Source organism: Dendrobium catenatum, unplaced genomic scaffold (assembly GCF_001605985.2).
Source record: "Dendrobium catenatum unplaced genomic scaffold, ASM160598v2 fragScaff_scaffold_1282, whole genome shotgun sequence".
Taxonomy (NCBI): Eukaryota; Viridiplantae; Streptophyta; class Magnoliopsida; order Asparagales; family Orchidaceae; genus Dendrobium; species Dendrobium catenatum.
Window position 1 is genome coordinate 653,519 of NW_021319744.1, and position 27,483 is coordinate 681,001.

General features: G+C 35.4%; 1 protein-coding gene across 2 annotated transcripts in view; it reads left to right on the forward strand.

The window, feature by feature from the left end:
* The window catches only part of LOC110108326 (exocyst complex component SEC3A), an 84,630-nt gene that overhangs the window by 42,178 nt on the left and 14,969 nt on the right, over nucleotides 1–27,483 (forward strand). For both annotated transcript variants that reach the window (XM_020838920.2, XM_020838921.2), the window contains 16 exons: nucleotides 737–854; nucleotides 1,112–1,216; nucleotides 14,958–15,059; nucleotides 15,160–15,297; nucleotides 15,850–15,978; nucleotides 16,063–16,143; nucleotides 16,234–16,308; nucleotides 17,296–17,469; nucleotides 17,547–17,700; nucleotides 17,803–17,867; nucleotides 19,557–19,727; nucleotides 19,828–19,907; nucleotides 21,338–21,419; nucleotides 25,294–25,391; nucleotides 25,549–25,657; nucleotides 25,824–25,892. In XM_020838920.2, coding sequence (XP_020694579.1) covers nucleotides 737–854; nucleotides 1,112–1,216; nucleotides 14,958–15,059; nucleotides 15,160–15,297; nucleotides 15,850–15,978; nucleotides 16,063–16,143; nucleotides 16,234–16,308; nucleotides 17,296–17,469; nucleotides 17,547–17,700; nucleotides 17,803–17,867; nucleotides 19,557–19,727; nucleotides 19,828–19,907; nucleotides 21,338–21,419; nucleotides 25,294–25,391; nucleotides 25,549–25,657; nucleotides 25,824–25,892 — 1,750 coding nt within the window. The remainder of the gene's footprint in view (nucleotides 1–736; nucleotides 855–1,111; nucleotides 1,217–14,957; nucleotides 15,060–15,159; nucleotides 15,298–15,849; nucleotides 15,979–16,062; nucleotides 16,144–16,233; nucleotides 16,309–17,295; nucleotides 17,470–17,546; nucleotides 17,701–17,802; nucleotides 17,868–19,556; nucleotides 19,728–19,827; nucleotides 19,908–21,337; nucleotides 21,420–25,293; nucleotides 25,392–25,548; nucleotides 25,658–25,823; nucleotides 25,893–27,483) is intronic.

Below are 27,483 nucleotides of genomic sequence, written 5' to 3' on the forward strand. Positions count from 1 at the left end.
GGAACCCGCTCTGACGGTTGTCTGAAGATAGCATTGTTTTTATTTTCTTTCTTTCTTAAAAATCTCTTCGTGCTTTCTTGTTGGATTTTGAGTGTTTTAGTTGATTACTACTATTTTAATAAAGTCTGGTTTCAGTTTTATCCATTGTTCTCTTTGTTTCAGTTTTCTTATACTTGTGCTTACATCACTACGTCACCACATGACCACCTCTAGGTGTAAAATGGGAAAAACAGAAAAAAAAAACTAGTACATAAAACACATAAAAAAAATAAACTTCAAATCGTAGCCGCTGATCTCTGATGTCCTCATCAAAACTCTCCTTGATTCAGCCCACGCTATAGTTCTTTCTACTGTAAATTACTTGCTCCATAGACTCAGAAATTTAAAGAAAAGCAGTTTGGAACAAAATTTCTTCTACTTGTTTTCCTAAATTTTTGGAAGCGTTCTTTGTTCAGCTTCAAACAACTACTACCCTAAAGAGAATTCAAGACAACACTAGAAAGAATCTTTTTTGGCATGTTACAGAGTTTTAATTGTTGTGTGCTTCATCGCATGACAAGTGCATCATGTTGGTTGTTTTCTTTTAGTTTTTTAAATCAGTTATTATCTGATTTTTTTAGTCTTTTATTATTAGGTTATTATGATGTTCCTGTGTTTTTTCTCTGTTTTTTTACTTGGCACACATTCCTATATCTTAAAAATTGCACGATTTCTTGAACCTGAAATGCTGATGTAGGTATGTGATGGGTATTGGTGAAGCAGAGGCATTTTCTGAAAGGTTGAAACGTGAACTTCATGCTTTGGAAGCGGCAAATGTCCATTCTCTCCTAGAAAGTGAACCCTTAATACAACAGGTATCTTTGTTAATTACTTATGCTTTTTTTTTATATTTTGTTCTCTTGAATCCATAATTGCAAACTTGAACCTGTTTTAGATCTTTTGATGCTATGTATGACTTTCAATGTCTTCTACTTCTGTTCTGGTATATATATATATATATCCTACATGCTCAGCTTTTTTATTTTTTTTGGGTGTTTGAAGTATTATGTTACTTGCATTTAGGTTAATTCGCTGGTTTCTAATTCATGCTTCCAATTTTTGAGTTGTACAGGTCTTATTGGGGCTAGAAGCAGTTACTGCCTCAGTGGAGGACATGGATGAGTGGCTTCGTATTTTTAATGTGAAACTTAGACACATGAGGGAGGATATTGAATCGGTATGAACATGCATATTCAGCTTTCTTCCATAAATTGCGATAAATTTCTTCCATGCAATGATTTTGGGCTTTCTCAGATCATGTAGAATTGCTTTATGAAATCTGTGAGGTTATTTTGTATGTAGCAATTTTTTCTGTGCTTCTTATAATAGATGCTGAAACACACAGAAACAATGATCCACCTTGCTTCGAAAACTTATATATATATTACATGGTATTTGCAATTTTGGCATGTTGCATCCTTCTCTAAACTATGCTAAAAGTGCCCTCTTCTCAAGCTTGATATTTCTCATTATGAGCAAACACTCTGCTAATGTCATTACCCGACCCGAAATGACCTGAAATTGCACAGGTCATACCGTGTTCGATTGTGGCAAGACTCAAATCCCAAGATCCAGTTGGAGTGCTGAAACAAAACTTCCAATGTAAACACACCATAGAGCCACTACTGAATACAAATAAAGAGGAAGTCTAATGAATCTCAAAATGATTGTCTATTTATCATCCAAAAATACGTATAAAATCTGCGATATCTACAACAACGCTTGGCAGATTTGGACTTATAAGGATTCTTAAAATAATTTTTGATTATTATAGGTAAATTTTTTTTTTTCTATTTTTTTTTTTAATTATAACAGCTAATTAACAACATGCGTTTGTGGGAAGTAGATTTTGCTTTCAGTCTAAGAAATGTGAGTTTTTTTTTAATTCCAGTCAAAGAACCAAAATATTGGTTAGATTAGCATCTCCATTCATATGGAAAGTACAAACTATCTTGAGTCATGATTCTTACAAATTTGAAATTTAGTTCACTGTTAGGATGTGGAGTTTATTTTTCCTGAAGAACAAAATTAAAATTAAAATCCCTGAAAATATTTGGCCGAGTGTTCTCCCAACTGAGGTTGCTAGTTGCTAGAGGTAATGGCTTGAGTTGTGGTTGATGAAGTTCTTGAGAGGTGGCTAACAAGCTTCAAGAAAGGTGGTGTCACACCTATTTTGACCCCTTTCAGTCAACTTGAAGTGTAGCAAAGAAAGAAAATCTGGACATATACATTTCTCAGTAACACCCATCATGAGCTACATTCTTTAGGATCGAGTGAGTATGAAATTAATCTATTCACGCCAGCCTAACACAAATATATTTCGGCCTTAGAAATTATACCTCACAATTTCATGTTTGGAAGCATGCCCAACATACATCAAAATAAAGTATTGAGCTTTACTAAAATTTCAAATAAAATTTACACACTAAAAAACTTTAATCTAAAGCTTACTAATCAGTCTTTTATCTACACCCAAAACTTATGTACACGTGGCTGTTAAAATCCTGCCTAAAGCTCCGTTAGCTCATTTACCTTTCCTTCAGTACATCCATTGGTGAGTTGAATGCTCAATGAAATACACAATTTTAGTTCAAGAACAAGAACCAATTAACATGCATGTTGATAATTTGAACTAATATAAGAATCTTTAGCGGTACACATGTCAAAACTAATATAAGAGTCATTTGTGTAGTAAAAGATCAATTTATAAAACTGTGCAATTTATTGTATGAACTCTTTGAGGTTTCTCTCATGTTTCTTATTTTATTTATTGTACACTATTTTAGGAAAGTCATATATGGCTATAGGCTTTAACACATTTATAGCCCCTCCCTTCAAGGTTGGATCTAAAACTCCAACTTTTTAGAAGAGAGAGTTGAGCAACTCCCGTGTGGTCCCTACTAGGCTTACCTTGTTAGGTTTTTAACATTTGCTTATGCATTTCTATCCCCCATAATATGACTTTTCTCAATACTTCCAAACTAGCATAACAGACGTCCAAAATATCATGTCACAGTATATAAAAGTATTGTATATATATATAAAATAAATTCATAGTGACCAAGTGATCATAAAGCTGAAATTGTTCTTGTTGCCGAAAATTTCATCGTAGAATTATTGTGAAAAAATTATATAAAATTTAGATTAAAAAATTTATAACTTTATGTACTAGAGATTGAATATCTCATCTCATTTTCTGGGTTGGCAGGATGGAATTATTCCCTTAGGGTATCTCGACCTGATGAGGACATGGATGAGTATATCAGCGCAGGAGGCGCAGATCGATGGCCACGATCCACAACCTTTATTTTGATGTTTAGGTCTATTTTGATGTTATGTATTATTTGATATTTCATGATTGTACCCTTTCTTTTAGTTGTCTTGAATTGTAGCCCAGGGGCATTTGTGTTATTGTATTTTATTTTTCCTTAGGCCTATATATTATGGCCTCCTCTATTGTAGCTGTGAATGTTAATGAATGAAATTTTCTCTTTGATCTCTTTGTGAGTTCGTGAATTTTCCAAGATCTCTTTGTGAGTTCTTGAGGAAGTGGCGCTTGTGGATCTCTTTGTGAGTTCTATTGGAGGAGGTGCTTGAGGTTTGTAGCTCCGAATTTTCCCGATCCTCAAAACCTCTCTTTCCCTTCTCTCCATAGCCGAATTTCCCCTCCCTCCCATTTTCCTCCTCCGGCCCCAGGCTCCCACCGCCGGCCCCTCCTGGCCGGCCCAGCCACCGGCTGTTTCCTCCCCCCAGCCCGCCGGCCTCCCCCCTTGCTTCCAGCCTTGCCGCTGGCCCCCTTGATCCCCTTCTTTTGAATTTCAAATTCCCTTGATTAACTCCCTTTCCTAATCTATTTTGGAAAGTCAATTAAAGGGAATTAATCCAAATTTGAATTCAAATCTTTTCCCTCTCATTTTACACCTAATAAGGAAGCTATTTTAAATTTACTCAAATCTGAAATTTAAAATCAGATTTGATTAAAATTTAATTAATATCCTTTAGGCCCCACTTTCTTAAATTTCAAGCCTCTCTCTCCTCCTCATATGGCCGGCCCCCTTAATGGGCTTTTCTCTCTCCCAAATTAAATTTAAAGCTCCACCAAATCAGCCCCTAATTATCTCCTCAATTAACGCCCCTAGTCATTAATGAATTAATTTGAAATTTCAAATTAATCTCCCTCCAAAACCACTTGAAGCTGAATTTAATTTAAGTTTTCCTAAATTACCCCCCTCTCCCTCTAGCTCATGGCCAAACCTCCCACACCTAGCCGCCACCTCCACCCCTTCTCTTCCCCTTGTTTCCAACGGTGCTCCTTCATCTCCTGACAAGGATGCATGGCGGATCCGGAAGTTGATCACGGATTCGCCTACAACGAACAAGGGGAATCGACATCTTCCTCTCCCCCTTCTACGAGCCGGATTGGGAGTACGACGTCACCGTGGAACGTTACGTCAATCTCATAGCTTATTGCCTTGTCGGAACCATCGAGCTTCAACGACCGAGAACTCCGTGGACCCTCATCGGACACTCCGTGCTGCCTCCAACTCTAGCTACCTTCCCGACAACTACGCTCCTTGGTTCATCCTTCCTAGTGGTCACCTCACTTTTAGTATAGAAGATCTTCTTCCACTCAGCCTAGATTCGTTGAGAGAGTGATGTAGAACAGGTAGAAGGCAATAGTCTGAAGAAATTCCTTTCAGGAAATCTGAAACAATTCAGATTTTTTCTCCCAAAATCTGAGAGAAAATTCAGCAATCAAGAAGAAGAGGAAGGGCGCCGTTCCCAATCATGAGAGAAGTTCAGATCCCTCTTGAAACAAATATAGAGTTTAGGAGAGAGGATGTGGGCTTTAGAACTCAAGTGAGGGGTTGCTTGTGATGAGAGGTGGGGAAAGAAGCAACCAAGAAGAGCCTTTGAAGGTCTCGGCCAGCAACAGGTTGAAGATCCCAAATCCCTCCAATGAGAATACTAAAATCTGGACATATTATTTTTTTTGATAAATTCAGTGAAGAGGGGCGGCGGAATGTAGAGAAAAATTGGGAAGTATTTCCTTATTCCACTTCTCAGTTTTGGAGATAATTAAAGGTTTGAACTTTGGGATTTTACTGGGCTGGAATTAAGGAGGTGGGGCTTGGGATTTTCGGTCAAACAAATATGGAGGAAAATTGAAGGAATTCAAATCACTGAATCCGTGATTTGAATTAGGAAAATAATAGGAAATAAAGTCCAATAAACCAGTGAATTGATTTGGGGGCAAGAATAGGCAATAAGGTTTAGGAAATTTAAATCATTTCCTAAAACAAAGTGGGGGTTTTAGGAAATAATTTCAAAACCAAGCAGGAGGGAGCCGGCGGCATTAAAGGACATGGGAGGGATTTAATGAAAGCATTTAAGGCTTCTTAATTGGGTTTTAGGAATTAGGAAAGTAAATAACCCACTCCAATTTAAATTTGAAATTTAAATAGAAGTCATTTAAAACTTTCCAAAAATGGAATGACAAATTAGGAAAGATTTCAAATTTCAAATTAGTTGGATTTGAATTTTGAAAAACGCCCAAAATTAAATCGCCCAAATTAAATTTGAATTACATCATGAATGAGATTCAATACTTTCCAAAAATAGCTTTCTAATTTAGGAAACTAATTGAAATGCAAATTTTGAATTTCAAAGGATGAAAGTAATTTCCTAAATTATTTGAACTCTTTAGGTAAGCTTTAAGATGACATTGACTCCTCATTCATTGAGACAAACCAGGGTGGCCGGCGATGGAGGAGCTAATGGGGAAAAGGGAGGGGCTAGAATCCGGCTGCCAAACGACAAATGGGGAGGAGGAAGACGATTGACCAAAAATAATTAAAGAAGAGATAAAAACGAAAGAGAGAAAATAAAAACCGCGAGCCTTGGACTTTTCCGAAGACTGCCGGTGATACGTTGCCCTTCTCCAAGGGACTTCGGGTCACGAGCCCGGACCCATCCTGCGGCTGGTGGAAACTCTGATTCCTTCCCATAGGAATCTCACTAACGTTCTCTCATCAGAACACAAGTGTGGAACACAATTTTTTTTAATATCAATAATCCATCCCTATTACAATAGCTTAAGGCCCTATATATAGGCCACAATCATAAGAAAATTCAAAATACAAAATTGCCCCTTGGGCCACAACACTCACATAAACTAATCTAGGGATAAAACAGGAAATACATTAAATAAGAATTAAAATTCAGAAAAAAAACTCATAAATGAAGATTTAAATAATAGCCGATTTACGACGCCTCTTGTGATAGATGCGCCAAATCTTCGTACTGATGTCCGCATCAGAGAGAGTAGATCCTCACGGTGAACATCTCATTATTAACTTTTGGATTTGTGTTATAAGCTTTTACATTACTTCGCCTTTGTATTGGATTGAGAGTGTCTTGGTTATTCTTCATGTGTTTCTTTGCCTAAGCAAGTGAAAGACCGCAAATTCTTATAACTTACTTTGATTCGATGCATAACTTTATAATGATCAACTTGGAATAAATTATCTTGTTAATCTTCTTGTGTAACTCCTTGCATGTGTCACATCACGACCTCTTTTCCTTCTATAAACAGCCTAAATAATCATAATTTGCACGATTTATAACAAATTATTAACTTCTATAAGAAATCTAAAAAAAAGATTTTATCTCAATTATATTTCTTCTTATTCAATTCTTTAAGTCTATCCACTTGTTTAACAACCCAATTGCCGAAATTATCACAAAATAAAAGAAACCCAAATTCCTTACTCAAAACCATAGCCACCCCCTTTTTCTTTCCTTCCTCTTCTTTTCTCTTTTTGGTCCTCTGGATTTTAGCAGCTGCACCTGTTCCTTCTCACGGCTTGCTCCAGCTTCGGTTCCAGAGACATTTACGGGAGAAGCATAGAAAATAATTGAAATGGATTTACAGCTTATATATATGTAAATATAAATAGTAATTATATTTTAGCCCTATGATTATGTCAAACCCCTGCATGTGAAGTTAAGTGAAAAAAAAAAAATGAAATTCCTCTTAAAGCTACAATAAATTTAATAAAGGAAAAGTAATGGAAAACTCTAGAAAAAAATTGCAAATCGATACTAATTCAATAACTTTCATGTACTTGCAATATAACATATACTTCTATATATCAATTTACAGAATTTGACAAGTAGAACATAAGGGAATAAAAATGTTGTTGTTTTATAAAAATTGGTATTTTGGGTATAAATTCGGGGAAAAAATTATGCTTACCATTGTGAAAATTTTAGGGTATAATAGGTCGCTTGGTATAGGGTATCGTAGTCCCTTGGAGCCCATAAGCCTTGCGAATCAGTCATAGTACATTGGCAAGTAGTTGACAAGAAGTCATATAAATTGGTCGACAATAAGGTCTTGAGTGTCTCTTTAGGGTCATTATTTTGAGGCAACTACAAAAGCTTTCTTCAGCGGTTGGAAAACTAGTGGGATAAAATCAAGCAAGAAAAATATTTGAGGGCAAATATTTCTAGCTTGGACACATGTTTATGCGGCCTTGAAGGTAAGCGAACTTCTTCTAATCAGATAAATTCTTCCTTTATTTTATGGTGTTTTGTGCAAGCTATTTTGTTTTTCACCAATGTGTCATTGCTTTCACGTTCACACTTCTTTATAAAAGTTGATATTAGTGTTGGGCGTTGAGGTCTTGAGATAAAATGGGAGGAATTATGATGTGAAACCACATAGGATTTGCACGTAGAAATTTATAACGATTGAATTAAGGCGTCGCAACTTAAACTTAATGGTTCACTTTTAAAAGATTTTACGAATTTAAAATCGTTTAAATTGATATGGCAAGTAACCACACAATAGAAGACAAGATCTCAAAATAATATCAAGATTATAATGAAAACAAGTAGTGCAACAAACAAACAATCCACCATGTAACAAAGAGAGAATTCAACTCGAGTTTCCCTCACTCGCTCTCTCTTTAAGGGTTAGCGGAAGAGGAATCACCACAATCCAGAAGATGCCACCACGAAGGAGAGGAAGCCGGGTAGAGATCCAACAAAAGTTAGCCGGAGGAGGGGCTATGTGTAGACGACTGGTGATCCACCAACGTCTGGAGGGAAGATGCTTGACTTCTTTTCTTGCAAGAGAGCTCATGGGATGAGAGGAATTCCAAGAAGGTGGGCAAGCAAGAGGGCTGGCCAAGTGTGGAGGGAATTAGGGTTTGTGGGGTCTAGGTTTGAGATTATGGAAAGAGCATTAAATCTGAAATTAGTTTCAGATTTAATTAAATGAGGGAAAAGAATTTGAAATTGAAATTCAAATTCAAATATGAGTTAGGGGAATTAGGGTTGTTAAATCCTCTTTAAAATTAATTACCAAGAGGGTAATCAATTAAGAGAATTAAATTAGGGTGGAGGGAAGGATTATAATTCAAATTTTGAATTCAAAAAATTTGAAGCATGGGGAGGGCCGGCGGCATAGAGAGAATAGGGGGGAGAATGTGAAGGGTTTAATAGTTTCCTAATGCAATCCTATTAATTAGGGATGAAATAGGAATGACCAATCTAATTTAAAATTAAATTAGATCCCAATTTATTAACTTTCATAATCTAGCTTTCTTAGTTTATGAAAGCATTTGAAATTCAAAATTTGAATTTCAAATTATTTAGATCTTTCCCAAACCAATTAGGCTATTTTAGGTAGGTGTTAATGATGATTGATTTCATCATCCAAGGGGAAATAGGAAGGGGGTGGCCGGCAGTGGGGCTAGGGCTAGCTAGGCCGGCGGTTTGGGGGTGAAGGTGGGGTGGCCGTAGGCATGTGGATGGGGTGAGGGTTGGCCGGCGGCTTACAAGGAGATTGGGGAAAAAGGGCTGGCCGGTGATGGTGTGTTGGATTGATCGGCGGTGGTGGGAGGGAAGATAAGGTGGCCGGTGATAGGGAAAGGAAAACGAAGAACCGCGAGTCCCGGAATCCACCGGCGGCTGACGAGTGATGCAAGACCCTTTCCTAGGATTTCTCCTCTCAAGAACTCTCAAAGAGATCAAACAAAAAAAGCTGAAATTTTTCATTCATAATTATCATTATTCAAATACATGGCCAAGGACCTAATATATAGGCCTCATAGAGAAAGAAAAGAAATGACTAAAATGCCCATAGGGCTACAACTCAGCTCAACACACAAGCAAGGGTACAAACGTAAATAAAAATAATCTGAACTAATACATAAAATATCAAATATATAAGCTCCTCATCGTGGCCATCGATCTACGATGCTTCCGACGGTAGACATTCCAGAATCTCCTACTGATGTCCTCATTAAATTATGTTTGAGGATGGAAAGGTAAATGCTAATATGTTTTGATGGTAAGAATTTTGGATAGTAGTAGATGTGGATTGGGCATTCTTTAAAATAAAAAAAGTTGCATTTGCCACTTTTGGAGAAGAAGCTAATAACCATGAGTCAAGAAGGCAAGGATCTTTTGGACAAAGAATTGTTGAAACTTGTACACCAGACACTAGTACCAACAAGAACATTGCATTCAACAATATATTGCATGATAAGACCAACTCTAGAGTGATGATAGTTTTGTGACACATGTACGAGAAGCTTGTAAAGAAAATGCACATGATGAGAAGTTCTTTAATCTTTAGGATGATGGGTGGCATGTTATCAACATGACATATCCTTAAAAATTACAAATTAGTTGAGTTGTGTCGATACTATCTTTGATAATAAAGTTCATGCCTTGAGCTTAATATCATCACATATGGAGAGCTACTGTGGAATTTTGATGGTATGGTAGTAAGTAGCTCTGTTTTTTCTTCTACGAAGTTGAAGCTCAATGATGCTGATGACTTGATCCTAATTGAAAACATCCGGTGATTAGAGTCATGAGGGTTATTTGCTGCATTGAATCTTGACAGAAGAGGAGAAAGTACAAAGAGAGGCAACAACAGAGCTAGATCCAATTGTCAAATGAGACATTAATCTAATGATCGCAATTGCATGCTGATAATGGGCAAGGCTAGCCACATTAATGCTTAGCCACATTAAAATAGTCAATTTATATAAGAGAAGTGGAGATAATTCAAACCAGATGGTTGAATATATAAATGACGTAACTTAATTTATCTGTGATGTAATAATATGTAGTGCTGATAATCTAATGAACTCCTGGATCTTTGGTTCAAATGCACTTTTTTACTCCACAATGTCCTTAAACATCGTGGGAGTTGGTGATGTGCAAATGAGAGCCTTAAATGTGACCGTTTAAGCTTTATAATGTGAGATTTTATACATGATATCAAACATTATAATAATAGGATCAACTATGGATCCAAATGCTAAAATACGTGAGATAGTTTGTATTTAAAATGGATGAGAATACTACATTTGGGGAGTTTTCAAATTTGAAGTTTCTAGATTTTGTTTTTTTGTGGAGTCTATCTTTCGCGAGCATAAGAAAGCTAGTTTCACACTGATTGAAAGGGAATCATAACTCTAAAGTTTGAGCTTGTATTATATCATTATTTTTTCTGAGGACCATCCTTGATAGCTTCTGTTGGAGTCTCGTTGTATTACATCATCTTTGTTGATGACTTCACCATGAAGGTATTGGCTTATTTTATGAAAATATAAATTAAATGATGTAGAACGAGGGGGGGGGGGCATGTGAATTTCGAATTTTCAAATTAATTGGAAAAAGGAGGGAAGGGGTCGGCCAAAGAGAGAGGGAAAGGGGATAGGGTGTCCAGGGTCAATGAATGTGGAATTTGAATTGATTCCCAATTAATTTTTGATTTACCCAATCCTTGATTGAAGGAAGGTTTTCCAAAATTAAGCTAAATGATTTAGGAAAGAAATTAAAATTTCAAATTCGTTTGAATTTGAATTCGAAAACTTACCAAAATTAGAACAACTTAATGTAGGAAAGAATAAATTTTAGAGGGAAAGGGATTTGATTGAAAGCATTAATTGAGGGAAATTAATTAATATGCGAGGGAAAAGGGGGGCGGCCAAAGGAGGACGGGGAGAGATGTCCACATACGATGTATGTGTGATTTAGGCAAGGGGGGGGGGGTCAAAACAAGTTGGGATTTAATTTTGTAAGTTTCTTCTTGAGTCAGCTCATTAATGAGCTTCTACTTATGTTTCAGCTCATAATTTGGCTTTATTAGGATCATTCCCCCCTATTGGCCCTTGGTTCTTCCCCCTTGGCTGCCCCTTTCCCTTTGTCTTCTTGGCTTTCCCCTGGCTGTTCTCGGTTTGGGGCCTTGGGTTACTTGCTATTCTCGATTTGGGGCCTTGGCTGTTGCTGTTTCCGAAGTGTATTTCATTTCCGTTACTGTGTCGTTTGCTCTCTGTTGACTGGCTACCCGTTGGGATTCCCTATTTGCCGGTTCTATTCCTTGCAGCCCGTGGAGTCTTCTCTGTTTGCCGGTTCTCTTTCCTGCTGCTCTGCTGTGAATACAAACCTGTTTCTAGGAGGTTTTTTAGGATGCTTTATGGCTGACCCTTGGCCTTTCATTTCCTGTTTTTTGTGCAGTTTTTGGTGGGCTGTTTGTGGTGTCTTTTGGCCATCCTCTTCCCCTTAATTATTGGTTTCAAGTGGCTGTTTGTCTCCCCTTTCTCTCCTATAAATTTGTGGTTGTTTTAGAGTTTTAAAGGTTGGAAAAAAATGCAATTTTTGGACAACAAAACCTGAGGGTTTTTGGAAAAGCTTGAGAGCTAGTTCCACTTCTTCTTCTACTTCTTGGGAAGGCTTGCGAGCTTCTCCGCTCTTCGTCTCGGCTTCTAATCTCATTCTTCTCTCCGCAAGATCGACTCCACTTGTATCCTTCTTCTCAATCAAGCAAAGAAGAGCTCCTTTAGGTGTTTTGATTTTGTGTCAATGTTTGTAAGTGTCAAAAGTTGTAAGTGTCATCCTTTTATAAAAGTAAAATTGTATTTTGTTTTAAAAGTCTTATTTTGTCTAATTTATCGTATTTGTGTCTTTTTGAGTATATTGTGTATTTTCTATTACCTAGGAAAGTATAGCTTTTGCTCGCAAAAATTTGGTGCCCTTCCCAAATTTTTGCTTGCATCAATGTGGCCCAAGACATTAAATGAAATTTGATATTAAATATGAAATTGATTTCAGATTTAGAGGAGTTAGGGGAAAGCTTCCAAAAATAGATTTGTTAATTCGGAAAGGATTTGAAATTCAAATATCTTTGAATTCAAATTAGGAACTTTCCAAGTTAACAATAAATTAATTTTGGAAGGTAATAAAGAGGCTATTTTGAATTCAAAATTTGTGGAGGGAAGAGGCTAGGGGTGAGGTGGTCGGCCGACTATGGAGGTGGAGGGGTTGATATTTGATCCAAAAGAAAAGTTAACCAAAATCAAACGAAATAAAACAAAAACGGATGGTGAATGGTGGAGATTAGCGATGAGAGGACGGAGAACAAAGAAAAAATAAAATAAAAATGATACAAATCACAAGCCCAGACTCTTCCTGCGGCTAGTGGGTACTACGTTGCCGTCCCCGAGGGACTTCAATCCACGAGCCCGGATCCATCCTGTGACTGGTGGAAACAATGATATCAAGTTGCTGTGGGAGCAAGAAAATAGGGAAATACATAAACCAGAAAGCAATGGAACAGTAAAAACCCCTCGACAATATATTTTGTGTATTAAAACTAAGCTCCAAAGTCCATCTCCCAGCCCCTATATGGGACGGTATACCAGCTAAAAGAAGCCAATCAAATGGCCAATTGCCTAATGTACTATAGTGCTATATTTGGTTATATAAGAAGTGGAGAAGAAAGCATAAAGTAAGTGATAACAGGTTCTAGATATAATATTCCTGCATAAAACATAGTGTAAAGATGTTCCCACATCATTAAAGTAAGTGATAGCAGGTTCTAGATATCCGTAACCATAAGGTTGTCCTCCCATATGACTTTTCCTCTCTAGAACTCACACAGAGATCAAGACAAAGGCTCCAATTTTTTTTTTATTAATAATCCATCGTTACATTTCACAAACAAGGGCCTCTATATACAGCCTAAGAAACAAAAGCAAGACACATATGCCCTTAGGGCTTACATAGGACGACCATCTTAAGGGTAAAAATGGAAAATTCATAATAAAAATAAAAAGTACAAATAATAAATTAAGATAAGATGGAATGATCTCGGCCATCCATCGTCGTCTCCTCCTTTGAAAATCTTCATGATTGGATGTCTGCATCATTCTTCTGGGGTGAAAAAGAGCTCGACTCCGTCGAGTCCGCACCAGAACCTTCAAGCGAGGTAAATCATGGCTGTGATTTACCCAAACTATTACTTGTATGTTAGTAGATGATTGGGGGGGGGGGGGTTTCATGTGAATTAGAAATTTTCAAATTAATTGGGGGAGGGAAGGGGTCGACCAAAAAGAGAGGGAAAGGGGATAGGATGTCCAGGTTTAATGAATGTGGAATTTGAATTGATTCCCAATTAATTTCTGATTTACCCAATCCTTGATTGAAGGAAGGCTTTCCAAAATTAAGCTAAATGATTTAGGAAAGAATTTGAATTCAAAAATGTACCAAAATTAGAACAACTGAATTTAGGAAAGAATAAATTTTAGAGGGAAAGGGATTTGATTGAAAGAATTAATTGAGGGAAATTAATTAATATATGCCGGAAAATGGGGGCGGCCAAAGGAGGGGGAGAGATGTCGACATATGATGTATGTGGCCCAAGACATTAAATGAGATTTGATATTAAATCTGAAACTGATTTTAGATTTAGAGGAATTAGGGGAAGGCTTCCAAAAATAGATTTGTTAATTCGTAAAGGATTTGAAATGCACATATCTTTGAATTCAAATTAGGAACTTTCCAAGTTAACAATAGATTAATTTAGGAAGGTAATAAAGAGGCTATTTTAAATTCAAAATTCAAAATTTGTGGAAGAGGGAAGAGGCTAGGACTGAGGTGGTCGGCCGAATATGGAGGTGGAGGGGTTAATGTTTGATCCAAAAGAAAAGTTAACAAAAATCATACGAAATAAAACAAAAACGGATGGTGAATAGTGGAGACTAGAGATGAGAGGACGGAGAACAAAGAAAAAATAAAATAAAAATGATACAAACCACGAGTCCGGACTCTTCTTGCGGCTGGTGGGTACTACGTTGCCCTCCCCGAGGGACTTCAATCCACGAGCCCGGATCCATCTTGCGGCTGGTGGAAATATGGTTGTCCTCCTATAGGACTTTTCCTCTCTAGAACTCACACAGAGCTCAAGACAAAGGCTCCAATTCTTTTTTTATTAATAATTCATCATTACATTACAGAAGCAATGGCCTCTTTATATAGGCCTAAGAAACAAAAACAAGACACATATGTCCCTAGGGTTTACATAGGACGACCCTCTTAAGTAAGGGTAAAAAGGAAAATTCATAATAAAAATAAAAAGTACAAATAACAAATTAAGATAAGGTGGAATAATCTCGGCCGTCGATCGTCATCTCCTCATTTGAAAATCTTCATGATCGGATGTCCGCATCAATTATAGTTGTAGAAAGCAGTTTTTCACCGCATAAATTTCTGAAAAGCGGTGATAAAGCAATAAGAAAGTAATAGCCAAATGAAATTGTGGTCATTGTTTGAATAGCAAAGTAGTCAGAAAGCTGCCTAAATAGACCCCAAGTCTAACTGCAATTTGAGCTTTTCAAGTAGTTCCTTTGTAGTATAGGTCTGGCTTAATTGTATGTGATTGCATGAACGTTTATTTTATTTAATTGTGCTTTGTGCTTACAATGAACAAATTCAACACACCCCTTTTAAATATGGAGCTTGGTAACTGCGTGATTTTCTCAATCATTTACTTCAATATTCATATGCATCTCATTAAATTATAGGCTTTATTTATTCATTTGATTCTTTGGCAGATAGAATCCCGTAATAACAAGTTGGAGATGCAATCTTTAAATGACCAAACACTCGTTGAGGAGCTTGATAAGCTTCTTGAAAGATTGCGCATTCCTTCTGAGGTATAATAGGTTGTAATTTATTCTGTTCTCTTATGTTGATATTATTTGGATTCACTTAGTATATGCCATTGTTTGCTTATTCCTTGATGTATGATCACAGTTTGCGGCGGCTCTAACTGGTGGTTCATTTGATGAGGCTCGTATGCTTAAAAATGTAGAAGCATGTGAATGGTTAACTGGGGCCATATCTAGTCTTGAAGTGCCAAAATTGGATCCATGCTACGCTAACATGAGGGCTGTAAGTACTTTCTCATTTGTTAAATCACCTTCTGACTAGATTTGCATATGCACTGTGGGTTAAAGTTTATGCTAACAATGATGGAAAAACAGCTATACTGTTTAGAAATGACAGATTGTGTCAGTCTGGAAAGCTCTACATAAAGAATAAATGAAAAAAAAAATGAAAATCTAACTTTTATGCAAGTGGTTTTGTGAAGAGAGGTATGAAGGTATGAACTTTCGTAACCTCAGAAGTTATGAATTTTTTATGCAGTGTATTTAAATAAACCAAAAACAAATTTGGTTGCAGCTTGTACGAGCCAAATGGAGTCCAGTAGTGTGGTTTGATATTTTGTGGGTTCACTTTTTTAATATATCGTTTCCTCGAATTCATCTCATTCTTTTGTTGATTTTAAGCAATCTTATTTAAAATTATTCGAAGATGTTGTAGATATGATTATGATCTAGAACTTTATATGTTTCTAAAGCTGTATTTTGTACTCAAGTGCACTGGGAAGTTGCCTATGATTCTAGTAAGTGTTCATGTTGAATCTGTACATGACCGATGCAGGTTAGGGAAAAAAGAGCAGAATTAGAAAAATTAAAAGTTACATTTGTTCGGAGAGCATCTGAGTTCTTGAGAAACTACTTTGCTAGTTTGGTTGATTTTATGATAAGTGACAAGAGCTATTTTTCTCAGGTCAATTTCTCCTTCACACCCTTTTTTATCATATAATATCCTTTTTAAAGTATCAACTTGAGGGTGCATTTTGTCTGTGTGCAGCGTGGGCAGCTAAAGCGGCCTGATCATGCTGATCTGAGATACAAGTGCAGGACATATGCAAGGCTTCTTCAGCATTTAAAGGTTCCCACCGCGTTAAGATGCATTGATTTTTTTGGCCTAGATAATTCAACTCATCTAATCTCTTGTTTGCTTTCTGTTAATAATGTTCAGAGCCTTGACAAGAATTGCCTGGTCCCTTTGAGGAAGGCGTACTGTCATTCTCTTAATTTGCTGCTCCGTAGAGAGGTGAGAAGGAAAGGTCTTGTTTTAATGAAATTATATATTTTTCACCTTTATTTTTATAGTCATCTGCAAGATTAGGTTATGTTGTCGCAAAAATAAGCTTACTCATTATTTTCATCAGTTGATCAATAACTTGTCTCACTTCTACAAAACCTAAGGAGTACGATGCAAGAAAGCACAGAAAATGAGTACTGATGCAAGTGACGTGTTGACGAATGCTTCGGTATAAATTTTGATGCTAGCATTAGGCAACTTGTGCGAAAATTTGGAGTGTATGTTGCGGAATCATCCATGCTGTTGAACTTAAAATTGTTCAGAATCAAGCGATGAAAACAAAAACAAAAAATCATGCAAATTCAAGGAGAAATGAGAGAGAAGTCAGAAATATTGAAGGGATGGTCAGAGGAGTTTTGGGATTAGGGAGGAAACCAAGAATAGGTGATCCAAGAGAGGAATCTGGATTTGCGGGGAGAGGGGGAATAATTGTCTAATAGAACAAAATATGGGTAGGGGATTTCAAATTCCTTTCTTCAATCAATTATGTAATGCATTCTTAAACACCACTATTTATAATAACAGAATAACTATGAACAAAACTTAATAAAGGAGACCCTTGAAAAATCTAATACTTTCAAGGTAAAATCAAATATCCTAATAATTATGAATAAAATAACAACAACATACTTATAAATAATCTTAAAGAGACGTCACGTCCTACATCTACATGCCTTTATGTTTTTTACTTTATTACGAGAACTGCTGATTTTACTATAGTTTAGACAGATCTCAATGCCTAAATTCTCTAACAGAGTTAGTTCTTTGGGTTTAAAACGTAGAAGCTCCAACTCAAATCATATTAGATTATTATTCAATGCTAGTCAATTGAATGGTTGGTGGTGTTTATTTTGTAAAATTATGAGAATATGGGTTCAAGCTGACATAAATATTTAATATTGAATTTTATTTTTATTTTTAATTTCCATACTTCAGGCACGTGAATTTGCCAATGAACTCAGGGCAAGTACTAAGGCCTCCAGAAATCCTGAGGTTTGGCTTGAAGCTTCAACAGGTTCCGGTCAGTCCCCAAATAATACTGATACTTCTACAGTTTCAGAAGCTTATGCAAAAATGCTTACAATTTTTATCCCTCTTCTTGTGGACGAGGTAACCTCTCTATTTATTCTTATCATTTGGGAATGAAATTTTGCGTTGATTGCTTTATGTTTTCCATCTTTTATCAGAGTTCTTTCTTTGCACATTTCATGTGCTTTGATGTTCCGGCTCTAGTTTCACCTGGAGTCCCTTCTAATATTAAGAGGGATGCATTGGATGGTGATGATGCACATGATGATGACCTCAGTATCATGGATCCTGATGAAGATGATACTGAGCTAAGTAAGCTTCTTTCCTCCACTTCCTGATTAAAGTTTTGATACAAATAATATATTTTTTTTTTTTCAGTAAATTGTTTTCCTAACTGAAGATACCCTCTTCCAGATGATATTTCTTCTGAGTTTGGAGCATTAAATGAAGCTCTTCAAGAGTTGCTTGATGGAATCCAAGTATTGTTCTTCTTTATCATGGCTATATTAGACACTAGGGTGATGCTAAAAATTCGATTTTATGTAGGCGCATGAGAATGAACTGTGTTGAAAACATCTATAGCATTCAAATGTTGTTTGTTTAGTAAGGAACTTTTGTACTTGCTTTATACAAAATATACCGTATATATCTTCTAAAACTGTGTGGGTTTGCGATTGTGTTACATGGTTAAGGGTAGGACATTTGCTATTTCATCAACCTAGAAAATCCAAGATGGAGATAATGTAGAAGGAAGTGGAGGGAAATTTTCCATGATGATTGGGTAAGGATAGAGGGATGAGAGGTGGTGGTGATGACTGCCGATTAGAACATACATTCAACGATTACAACCAGATTAATTAGTTGTTTCTTTTTTTGGTATTGGATTTTTACTTGGGAAATTTCATATATGTTTTTGAATGTTTTATATTTTAGTAAATTTATGATTATGCCTTAAAATGCCTTGAGACTTACACCTGACCCTTTATTTGTTTGCGCAATTTTAAGCCTTAGATTTATATTTTAATAAATATCCATTTTTTTAAACAAATTTGGGCATATCTATTAAGAGATAATATTTTTGCATTATTTTTGTATGTCCTTAATTGTAAATTTCTCTATAAATAAGATCTTGATGTTTATGATGTAGCAATAAAGAACATTGAATTGTTTTGCTTTACCAACACCTATTCTTGGCATTCCCCCTAGCTGAGATTATGGCTTGCATCTTGTCATAGCTACTCATCTGTTTGACAGGGACCTAGGCGTCCTCCACCCGCTCACTCGATTCAATCTTTCTCCTTGCTTCTGCTCGCTCAGTTGCTTAAAAAATTCTCTCTTCCTTTCTCTCTTTCTCTCTCTACCCCTTTGCTTCTCCTTCTCTATTTCTAAGTTCATATCTTTTCATTTACTCCTCTCCCTTTCTCACCTTACTCATCTTCTAGCCTCCCTTCACCATGAACGTTTCTCACCCTTATTTTTCTCTTCTGTAACCTCCTCTTATTAATTCACTTTATCATTAGACGTCTTCCTCACCTTCTATCTCCGCTTTTATTAATTTTCCCAATTTCTTAAGCCACAATATACCTTTGTTTACCACTGCTATAGCAGCAAGTCTATAGGGGAAAATTTGTTGAAGAAGAGGGCCAATTGTGACCCAATCTCGAATTTGAGGCCGAATTGGTGACTTGTAAAAACCCATATGACCAAACGATTATCAAGCTCTCAAACTTAAAGGATCTATATTTGTTTCAAACATTAATATATTAAAAGTGAATGTTGTTGTTTTCTTTAATTCCAAAAACTGGATGGATGTTAAGGAATGGAAGAGTTTTAGTACTTGGAAGTTGGAACATAAAATGGAGAAGATAAGAAGTACAGCTATGGTGAGAATAGATTTTTCAATGGGAGAAGTCCTTGGTTGTGCGGGGGAAATTTGGTAGTGGGAGGGAGAGAGGATGGTGGCCTTGAAATTAGGAAGGGTACCTTTTTGCACATTTTAATGGGTGAGAGGGAGGTTGCCTTGAAATTAAAAGTTTTTACATCAATTTTATAGTTTAATTAATTGAAGCACTTTTAGTTTTGGCACAACATGATCAGGATTTCACAATATTTGGCTCTTTAATGAAAAAAATATTAACTGAAATATTAATATTGTCTTCTATGTTTAGGAAGACTTCTATGCAGTGGTAGATTGGGCATATAAAATTGATCCTCTGCGTTGTATATCTATGCACGGAATTACAGAGCGATATCTCTCTGGTCAGAAGGCAGATGCTGCAGGATTTGTGCGGAAGCTCTTAGATGACTTGGAATCTAGGATATCAATGCAATTCAATAAGGTTTGTGTCACATTATTTTCAAATGCATTCAACATTGATTCTATGATGAAGTGATTTACCAAATTTGTATTTTCATGACATTTTCTTTCTCTATTTCAAGTTTGTTGATGAAGCTTGCCATCAGATTGAGAGGAATGAACGTAATGTGCGACAAATGGGTGTTCTATCTTACATTCCAAGGTACAGTAATACATCAAGCAATATTTTGGATTTGACTTTCTCGTCTTCTTCTTAATTGCAAGTACAAGTGTTACGTTCAATGATGATGTCTTAGTGGCATGAAGCTATTGATGAATCATGAAAAGATATTGATGATTTTAGCTTCATCCAGTCTGTAGATTCTATCAGAAGTTTTTCTGGACTAGTTAATAAAAAATTTTAACTGGCGTTTTCTCGAAGAAGCTTAAATTGAAAAGATATTTTTCTGCATCCTCCCAAGCTTATTAGGTTTCAAGCTAGTCACAACAACTCTTTTGATGACTTTAGCATTCCTGGTTTATCTGTTGTTTGAATGTGGGGTTTCTTCTTTCCTCTTGGATAAATTTTACTCTCTTAGCTTTAAATTATCTTGATCTAGTGTAATTGTTTCTTTGCCTCTTTGTTGGTAGTTCTTTGTAACATGATTTAAAATTGCGCAATATGAGGCTCGCCTTTGCGCAATTTCAGTAAAAAACGCCTCGATGCTTACGCCTCGAGTTTTTTTATGAGGCTTGCACTTCAACTTGGTTGAGGCCCGCCTCGCCTCACTGGCATGAGGCTTATGCCTCAAACTATATATATTAAAACTTACATAAATCTTGAAGTAGATGCCCAACATTGGACTCTATAGGAGAGGAGGAAGGGGAGAGAGCAGTTCATCATAATGATGATTCAAATGAAGAACCCCTTAGTGATGATAGTGCTGATGACTTATGAGTTCTTATGTGATATGTCATTACTATTTATTTTTGGAAATTGGAATTATATGTTAATGAAAAGAATACTGGGATTTGGGAAAGATAGAATTTTGAGTTGAACTATATTTCATGTTGTCTTATTATTGTGATATTTTGATTTCACTTCATATCTTTTAATTTTTTTATGTTTTATATTATTCACTGATTAGTATATAAAAAATTTATCATTTTATGTTTACGCAATCTTTTGATTTTGAGGCTTCAAAACGCCTTGAGGCTTACACCTTGGCTCACGAATGAAAAAACGCCTCAATACCCAAATACGCAATTTTAAACATTGCTTTGTAACAATTTGCTTATGTAATCTCTTCATTGACTAGTAATGAAATTTTGTTGCCCAAAAAAAAAAGTGATATTGAGGTTGGACGTAATTGGTTGATGGTAATCATACTTCATAGATAATAAGGAGCCCTCATATTTGTCTCCAATTAGATCCCCCCTTACTTACCAAGGCTTATGTTGCCGTTGGTAATTAGGGGAAATTTTTGTGTAATGTTCTTGTAAAACTTACCTTAACAAGTACATATTTGGACCTTTCCTGTTAAGTGATCTTATTATATAAATTGTATTGTAGACCAAATGGTTTTTTAAGTGACTATTTCATCTGTCTTTTTCTTAAAAATCTATAATGATTTAGAATAATTTTCATATTAGGTTTGCTACTCTAGCAACTCGAATGGAGCAGTACATCCAAGGGCAGTCAAGGGATTTGGTGGATCAAGCATACACAAAATTAGTGAGTTTATGTTATTTTTTTGCTCTTCATAGTTCACCTTTTCAAGTTGTTCCGGTATGTTTAAATCTAATTTCCTAAACATTACATTATGATGTGCAATACATTTGCAATTTCGTAGCTTCACCAATTTTGTTTGGAATTACATTTCCCAGTTTTAATGGCTAATGAATCAGTATCTTTTAAAAAAAATTTATACTTTCAAGTCTCATTTTTGAAAAAAAAAATAAATTAAAGAGGATCCCTTGTAAAGAGGATAATGTATATGATGTGCATCGGATTGTCGCATTGGGAAGTTTGACAACGAAGTGATATGTTTTATTTGAGATCTAAATGCTTATATTCATAAGAAACATTAAGAAATAAATAATCTGAGCAATTTTAGTTAGTTTTACAGGTTTCTGCGCCGTTATTTTGTTTTTTTTTTATAATTCCATATTTGGAACATACTTGCAATGATGCTGACCAATGAGAATGTGATTCGTTCTCTATTTCTGAGTCATTGGGTGAGTTCAATTTAATTGGGTTAATACAATCTACTGGAATTTTTGTGGTTCATTCATTTGTTCATTGGTTTAGTCACTTTGCTGGTTTAGTCATTGATTTATTTGTTTTGGGAAAATGCTGAATTTTGTTTTGGATGGCTCATGTGATATACTATGTGCCATTCTTTGATATATATTGTAATATATTTGCTGCGGATGACTTTGTCACGCCTTATGCTGACCCAACTCCTAACAGTCGATGCAGGATGCAACATTTGAGATATCAAACAAATATTTATGCTATATTCAGCCACGCTTCAATGTAATTCATGCCCTTCAAAGTATACTATTGTAAAAGGCATCAGATCTTAAAACATCAAACACAGGCAAAAGCGGTCCAAACTTTCATGTCCAAAAACTTTCATGTACAAAGCAACAACAGACAAAAATTCAAAACATATAACTATTAACAAACTCTTGACCTCCATCCAAACCTTTATTACTTAGAGAAAAGTAAATTTAAAATAATAACTAAGTTTGGCCCTATTCTAGTTCAACTTTGGCCTTCCCATTTCCTGTTAAAACAACCAGAATGATAATTGGGTGAGCTAAGACGCCCATAAAGACCTTCAACTCTAATATAATAATCAAGTGTCAAAAGGGACTAATAATATGAGCATCAACAAGTTAATTGATATTTGCATAAGAAAGATGTGTAAACATCTTGAGGCTATAATAATTGTCATAAGTAATATGCAGTGTATGCAGTATATAAAATGCAAGATGAAAGAACTAAACTCACATGAAGTACCCATTCAATTACATGTTATATAATGTCGATAACATCATTATAAGACAATTTCATTTGTATAAGATATGAAAATAATACAATCATTATATGCAATCATAGTTGTAATTTCTAGTCATTTCAGAACTTCTCTTTTTCAACCTTAGGAGGTCATGTTAGGATTCTCAGTTTAGGTCTTTATCCCATATGCTCTTGAGGTTGCATTTCCTCTATAGCCTGTTGTCCTCATATCATAGCTCATAGGCTTTTTCATATATATATATGTCACATTGCCTCTACTGGGTTGCACTACCCATTAGCGTTGCACTGCTCACCACCCACCTATCACCTGACATGACATTTTCTCACGCTTATCTAATTGTTGCTTTTGCTTATATTTGTTATGTGTCCCTCGACTATGTATAAATATAGATATTCAAGTAAATTAATATAGGTGTATGATATATAAGTGTATAAGCAGATTTAACTGGATAGCTCGCATGCCTTAAATTAAACAAATTGCACGTAGCTGCATATAAACCATACTCACATCTCACAAATAACGACATGTGAAATGATTAAGTATTACAGTTCAGACTGGTTACACCTATGGAATGCAAAGAGGAATGTCACATTACTACTAAAATACACATTTAAAAAAAAATCAATTTACCTAAACATAATTTCAAATCTTACATCCTCGATGTTCTGACTCGCCAAGTTGGATACCTTGTGTCTGCTTGTGCGTATGGGGTACCTATACCAACTATAAATTGCGTAAATTAAGAATTCATACCATTTTCTACCTAAATCATACAATCAAATTGATTCACAATAATCACACCTTCCATCTCTCTCATCCCATCTATAACTATATGCACCAATTCCCTTTTTCCTATGAATGTCTTAATCAATAATAGATTACTACTAAATTAGAAATATTAAACATACAATTCATACAATATTTTACTTACAAGCACCATTTAATTTTCTTTATATGTTTTCTCTTTCTCTTCTTTTCCTTCCGTGATTTCCTCTTCAACTTCTTGATTTCTTTTTCCTACTTCCCCAATTTCTTCTCCACTCTTTTCCCCGCTTCCTAAATTCATACTTACAAAACAGTTAACTCACTTTCTTCACTCCCCACTCCAACCAGCCAACCCAACACTTGCACTCAACCGAGCCTCCCACCCGAGCACATTTCCTTCTTCGGCCAACTCCACGGCCAGCTGTAGCTTTTGATTTCGCCTCCCCTCATCCGCTCCAACATAAAGCCGATTTTCCTCCTTAGCAGTTAGCAGTGCTCAGTTTAGGCAAATCAGAGTTAAAAAAGCTTGAAATAGGGTATTTATTGGATTTCCCTTTCACCAAAACATTGCATGCAAGCCATTTATCCCACTTCCTACCCTTAGCTACAGTAAAATTATAATTGAACAATAAAGTCATCTTTAGAACTTAGGGAAAAAAAATACAAATGACATTTAATTCCCTATCTTCAAATCCTCCGCAAATCGACCTATAGTTCTATACAATGATATTAATTTTGCTGAATTTCATGAAAGGTGATTTTTTGAAATTTTTAAATTGAACCAAGTGTGGCACCTGATCAAAGTCGGATTTTACAATTATTCCTTATTAAGTTTTGTCCCCAAAATTCACCTCGTTCATGCTCTGTCAAACAATTGAGAGAAGTTCTACCTCATATTTGCTTCTCTCCCCCAGGTAGCCTCTTTCATTGATCTATGCTTCTACTTTACTTTTACATACATAATTGTTCTGCTCCTCAATTCACGAGCATCAAATTTTAAAATCTTATTAGGCTCCTTTGAAAATGTCACATCACTCTGTACCTCAATGTTATCTCGTGGAACCCTAATGTTCATCTGTCACCCACCTTCTAAGCATAGATATATGAAATAAATTGTGCATATCACAAATGTCTGCAAGTAAGGCTAAATGATAGGTAACATTTCCAAATCCTTCAATTATTTCAAATGATCCAATATATCTCAGACTTAACTTCCTCCTTGTCCGAACCTAGAAATGGATTTAATAGGTCTATAGCCTTCAAAAACACAAATTCTCCAACTTCAAACTCAACCATTTTATGTTTGGGGTCATAGTACTTTTGTTGATGGTTTTGAGGTGCCTTGAGTCTATCCCTGATCAATCTGATTTTCTCTGTGACTTGATCTACCAATTGTGGCCCTAAAAAGTACCTTTCCCCAACTTCCACCCAACTCAGAGGAGTTCTGCACTTCCTTCTATAGAATGCTTCATAGGGAGCCATTTTGATGCTGGATTGATAGCTATTGTTATAGGCAAATTCGATCATAGGAATTTGATCTTCTCAGCCACCGCCGTTATTCTTAGGGAAATAGTTAGGCTTATATGTATTACCCAAATTGTAGCATCTAATAACAATTTCAAGTTTGCTTTATATTTTTGAAAATTTTATGGAAATTATTTATTAATACCCTCATAATTTTTTGTCAACCTTTAACCCTAACATGACATTTTTTTCAAGCTTATTAAGTATGGTCGGTAATAGTTTGTATCATAAATTCACAATTGTTGAGAAAAGCTCTGGTAAATTTGGGAGCAGGTTAGCATAATGTTTTCGACTTTGGAGAAGATAGCACAAGCTGATCCAAAATATGCTGATATTGTACTTTTAGAGAACTATGCAGCCTTCCAGAACAGGTTATTCTTATTTTACAGTTTATTCCAAGTTCTGTTTGCAGATTAATGGCGTATAAACTTCCATCTTTTTCTCTGTTGGCAGTTTTATTTAATAATCGTCAAATCCCAAAACTATGCGCTATGCTAATTTTCTGGTGAAAGTTTACTTGTCTTACAGTCTTTATGATCTAGCCAATGTGGTGCCTACTCTAGCAAAATTCTATCATCAAGCTAGCGAAGCTTATGAGCAAGCTTGTACCAGGCATATTAATATGATTATTTACATTGTAAGCATATGATTCCTCCATTGGAGTGTTTTTTTTTTTTTTTCATTTTATTTTCTTTTACCCTGACCTATCACTTTTAGATTCTTGTAAAATATTCATGGATGTAATGTGGTTTATATACTGAAGTTGTTTCAAGTGAATATCAATTGTTTGGTTTTGGTTGCAGCAATTTGAAAGATTATTTCAGTTCCATCGAAAAATTGAGGATTTAATGTACACCATTACTCCTGAGGAGGTGAGATAATGATAATCAATTCTAGTGTATATAAAAGCAATTTGATGTATTTTTTTACTTAGTTTTCTTTTGAAATAATTTTCTTGTCATAGTTTCTTTGTTGATCTTAGTAAAGAGTTGCAGTAAAAAGAAGAAATCCACTGAACCCGAGACTGATTACACCCATTTCGTGGATGCTATTGATAACGCGGACTTTTCTGAGGATGAGACTGAAGTGATTGAGTCAGACCCCCGGCATGACTCGAACCCGGAACTAAGGAGGTTGGAACCTTTAAGCCTCGACTCCTTAGCCCACCCTGATCTTAGTCTCAGCGAGGGTATTTCTTTGGATAAGGTTTGCCTGGACGACAGTAACATGATCTCGAAAGAAGCTGACCTAATCGGGAAGACATTGAAATTAAACTCGGATTATTATGTTACAATTGCTCTCTTTTAATTTCTTAAAGTAACTCCTCCATCGCATGTACGTTTCACATCAGTTACCCTCTAGCTTTCCCTAGGCCTTTTTGGAAGCTGAGAAGTCTCATGATCATCAACATGATGATGGCCTTGTTGTTGGTATTTTTGTTATCCTCAACGGATTTAAATATTTTGTGATGAAGTATGATATAAAAATAATATATTATACTAGAGGATAAACATATTATTTTAATAAAACTCAATAACAAAACTTATATTCTTTTAATTTTATTGGAGATTTTTTCGTATTCAGTATGCTTGATTGAATAAGGTTTTTTTAATTCTATAGTTTTGATATTAAGTCCCTGTGGTTAATTATATCCCTAGGATATTTGTTCCTTGAAATTTTTTTTGATAAAAATAGCGGTTAATTACGTCCAAAGTATTTTTCTAATGTGTACTTAAAGGAAAATAAGCAATCAAATATATAAATTAACCACATAATAATATACAGGGTTTTTATTATAACTTGAAATTAAAAGTGGAGGCTGAGTTACCTACCTTATATAACCAAGTTAAAATTATATACTTAGCCTGTAGGTTTTCAAGCTTTGACTTCTAATGCATACATGATTTCATTTTACGGTTCATTCTTCTAGTTACATTTTTTCTATACCTACTTCCCACAGGCTTATATAACTTTATAAATCTATAAGTTACATTTTAAAGAAAAATTGGACTATCCTATCAATTAAATGTTATGAAGCATATAATATAGAAAATCTTCATCACAGATTGCTTGGCACTTCTAGTGTCAAGCTAATTTCTACCCTATTGGCTATACCAATTTAGAGTTTTTAAGCTTTTAAGTGGCACATGCAAGTAAACTTTGCTAGCTAACAATTATTTAATTATTTTCCCCTTTTGGGAAAAACTACCTACATGGAAAACATATGTCTCTATACTAACACTTAGGGCAAATGCCCATAATACAGAAAATCTATCAATAATCACACCAAACATCATAATCACATATGCAAAAAAAAAAAAAAAACGTAATCCTAATTTTATGATGTCTAGGGGTTATGTATCTAATGTGTGTTGGCTTTTGTGACTGTTACACTATGATTGGTGTTTTATTTTTGTTGATTGAATTAAAATATATGTCTGAAAAAAGGGGAATAAAGCGTGG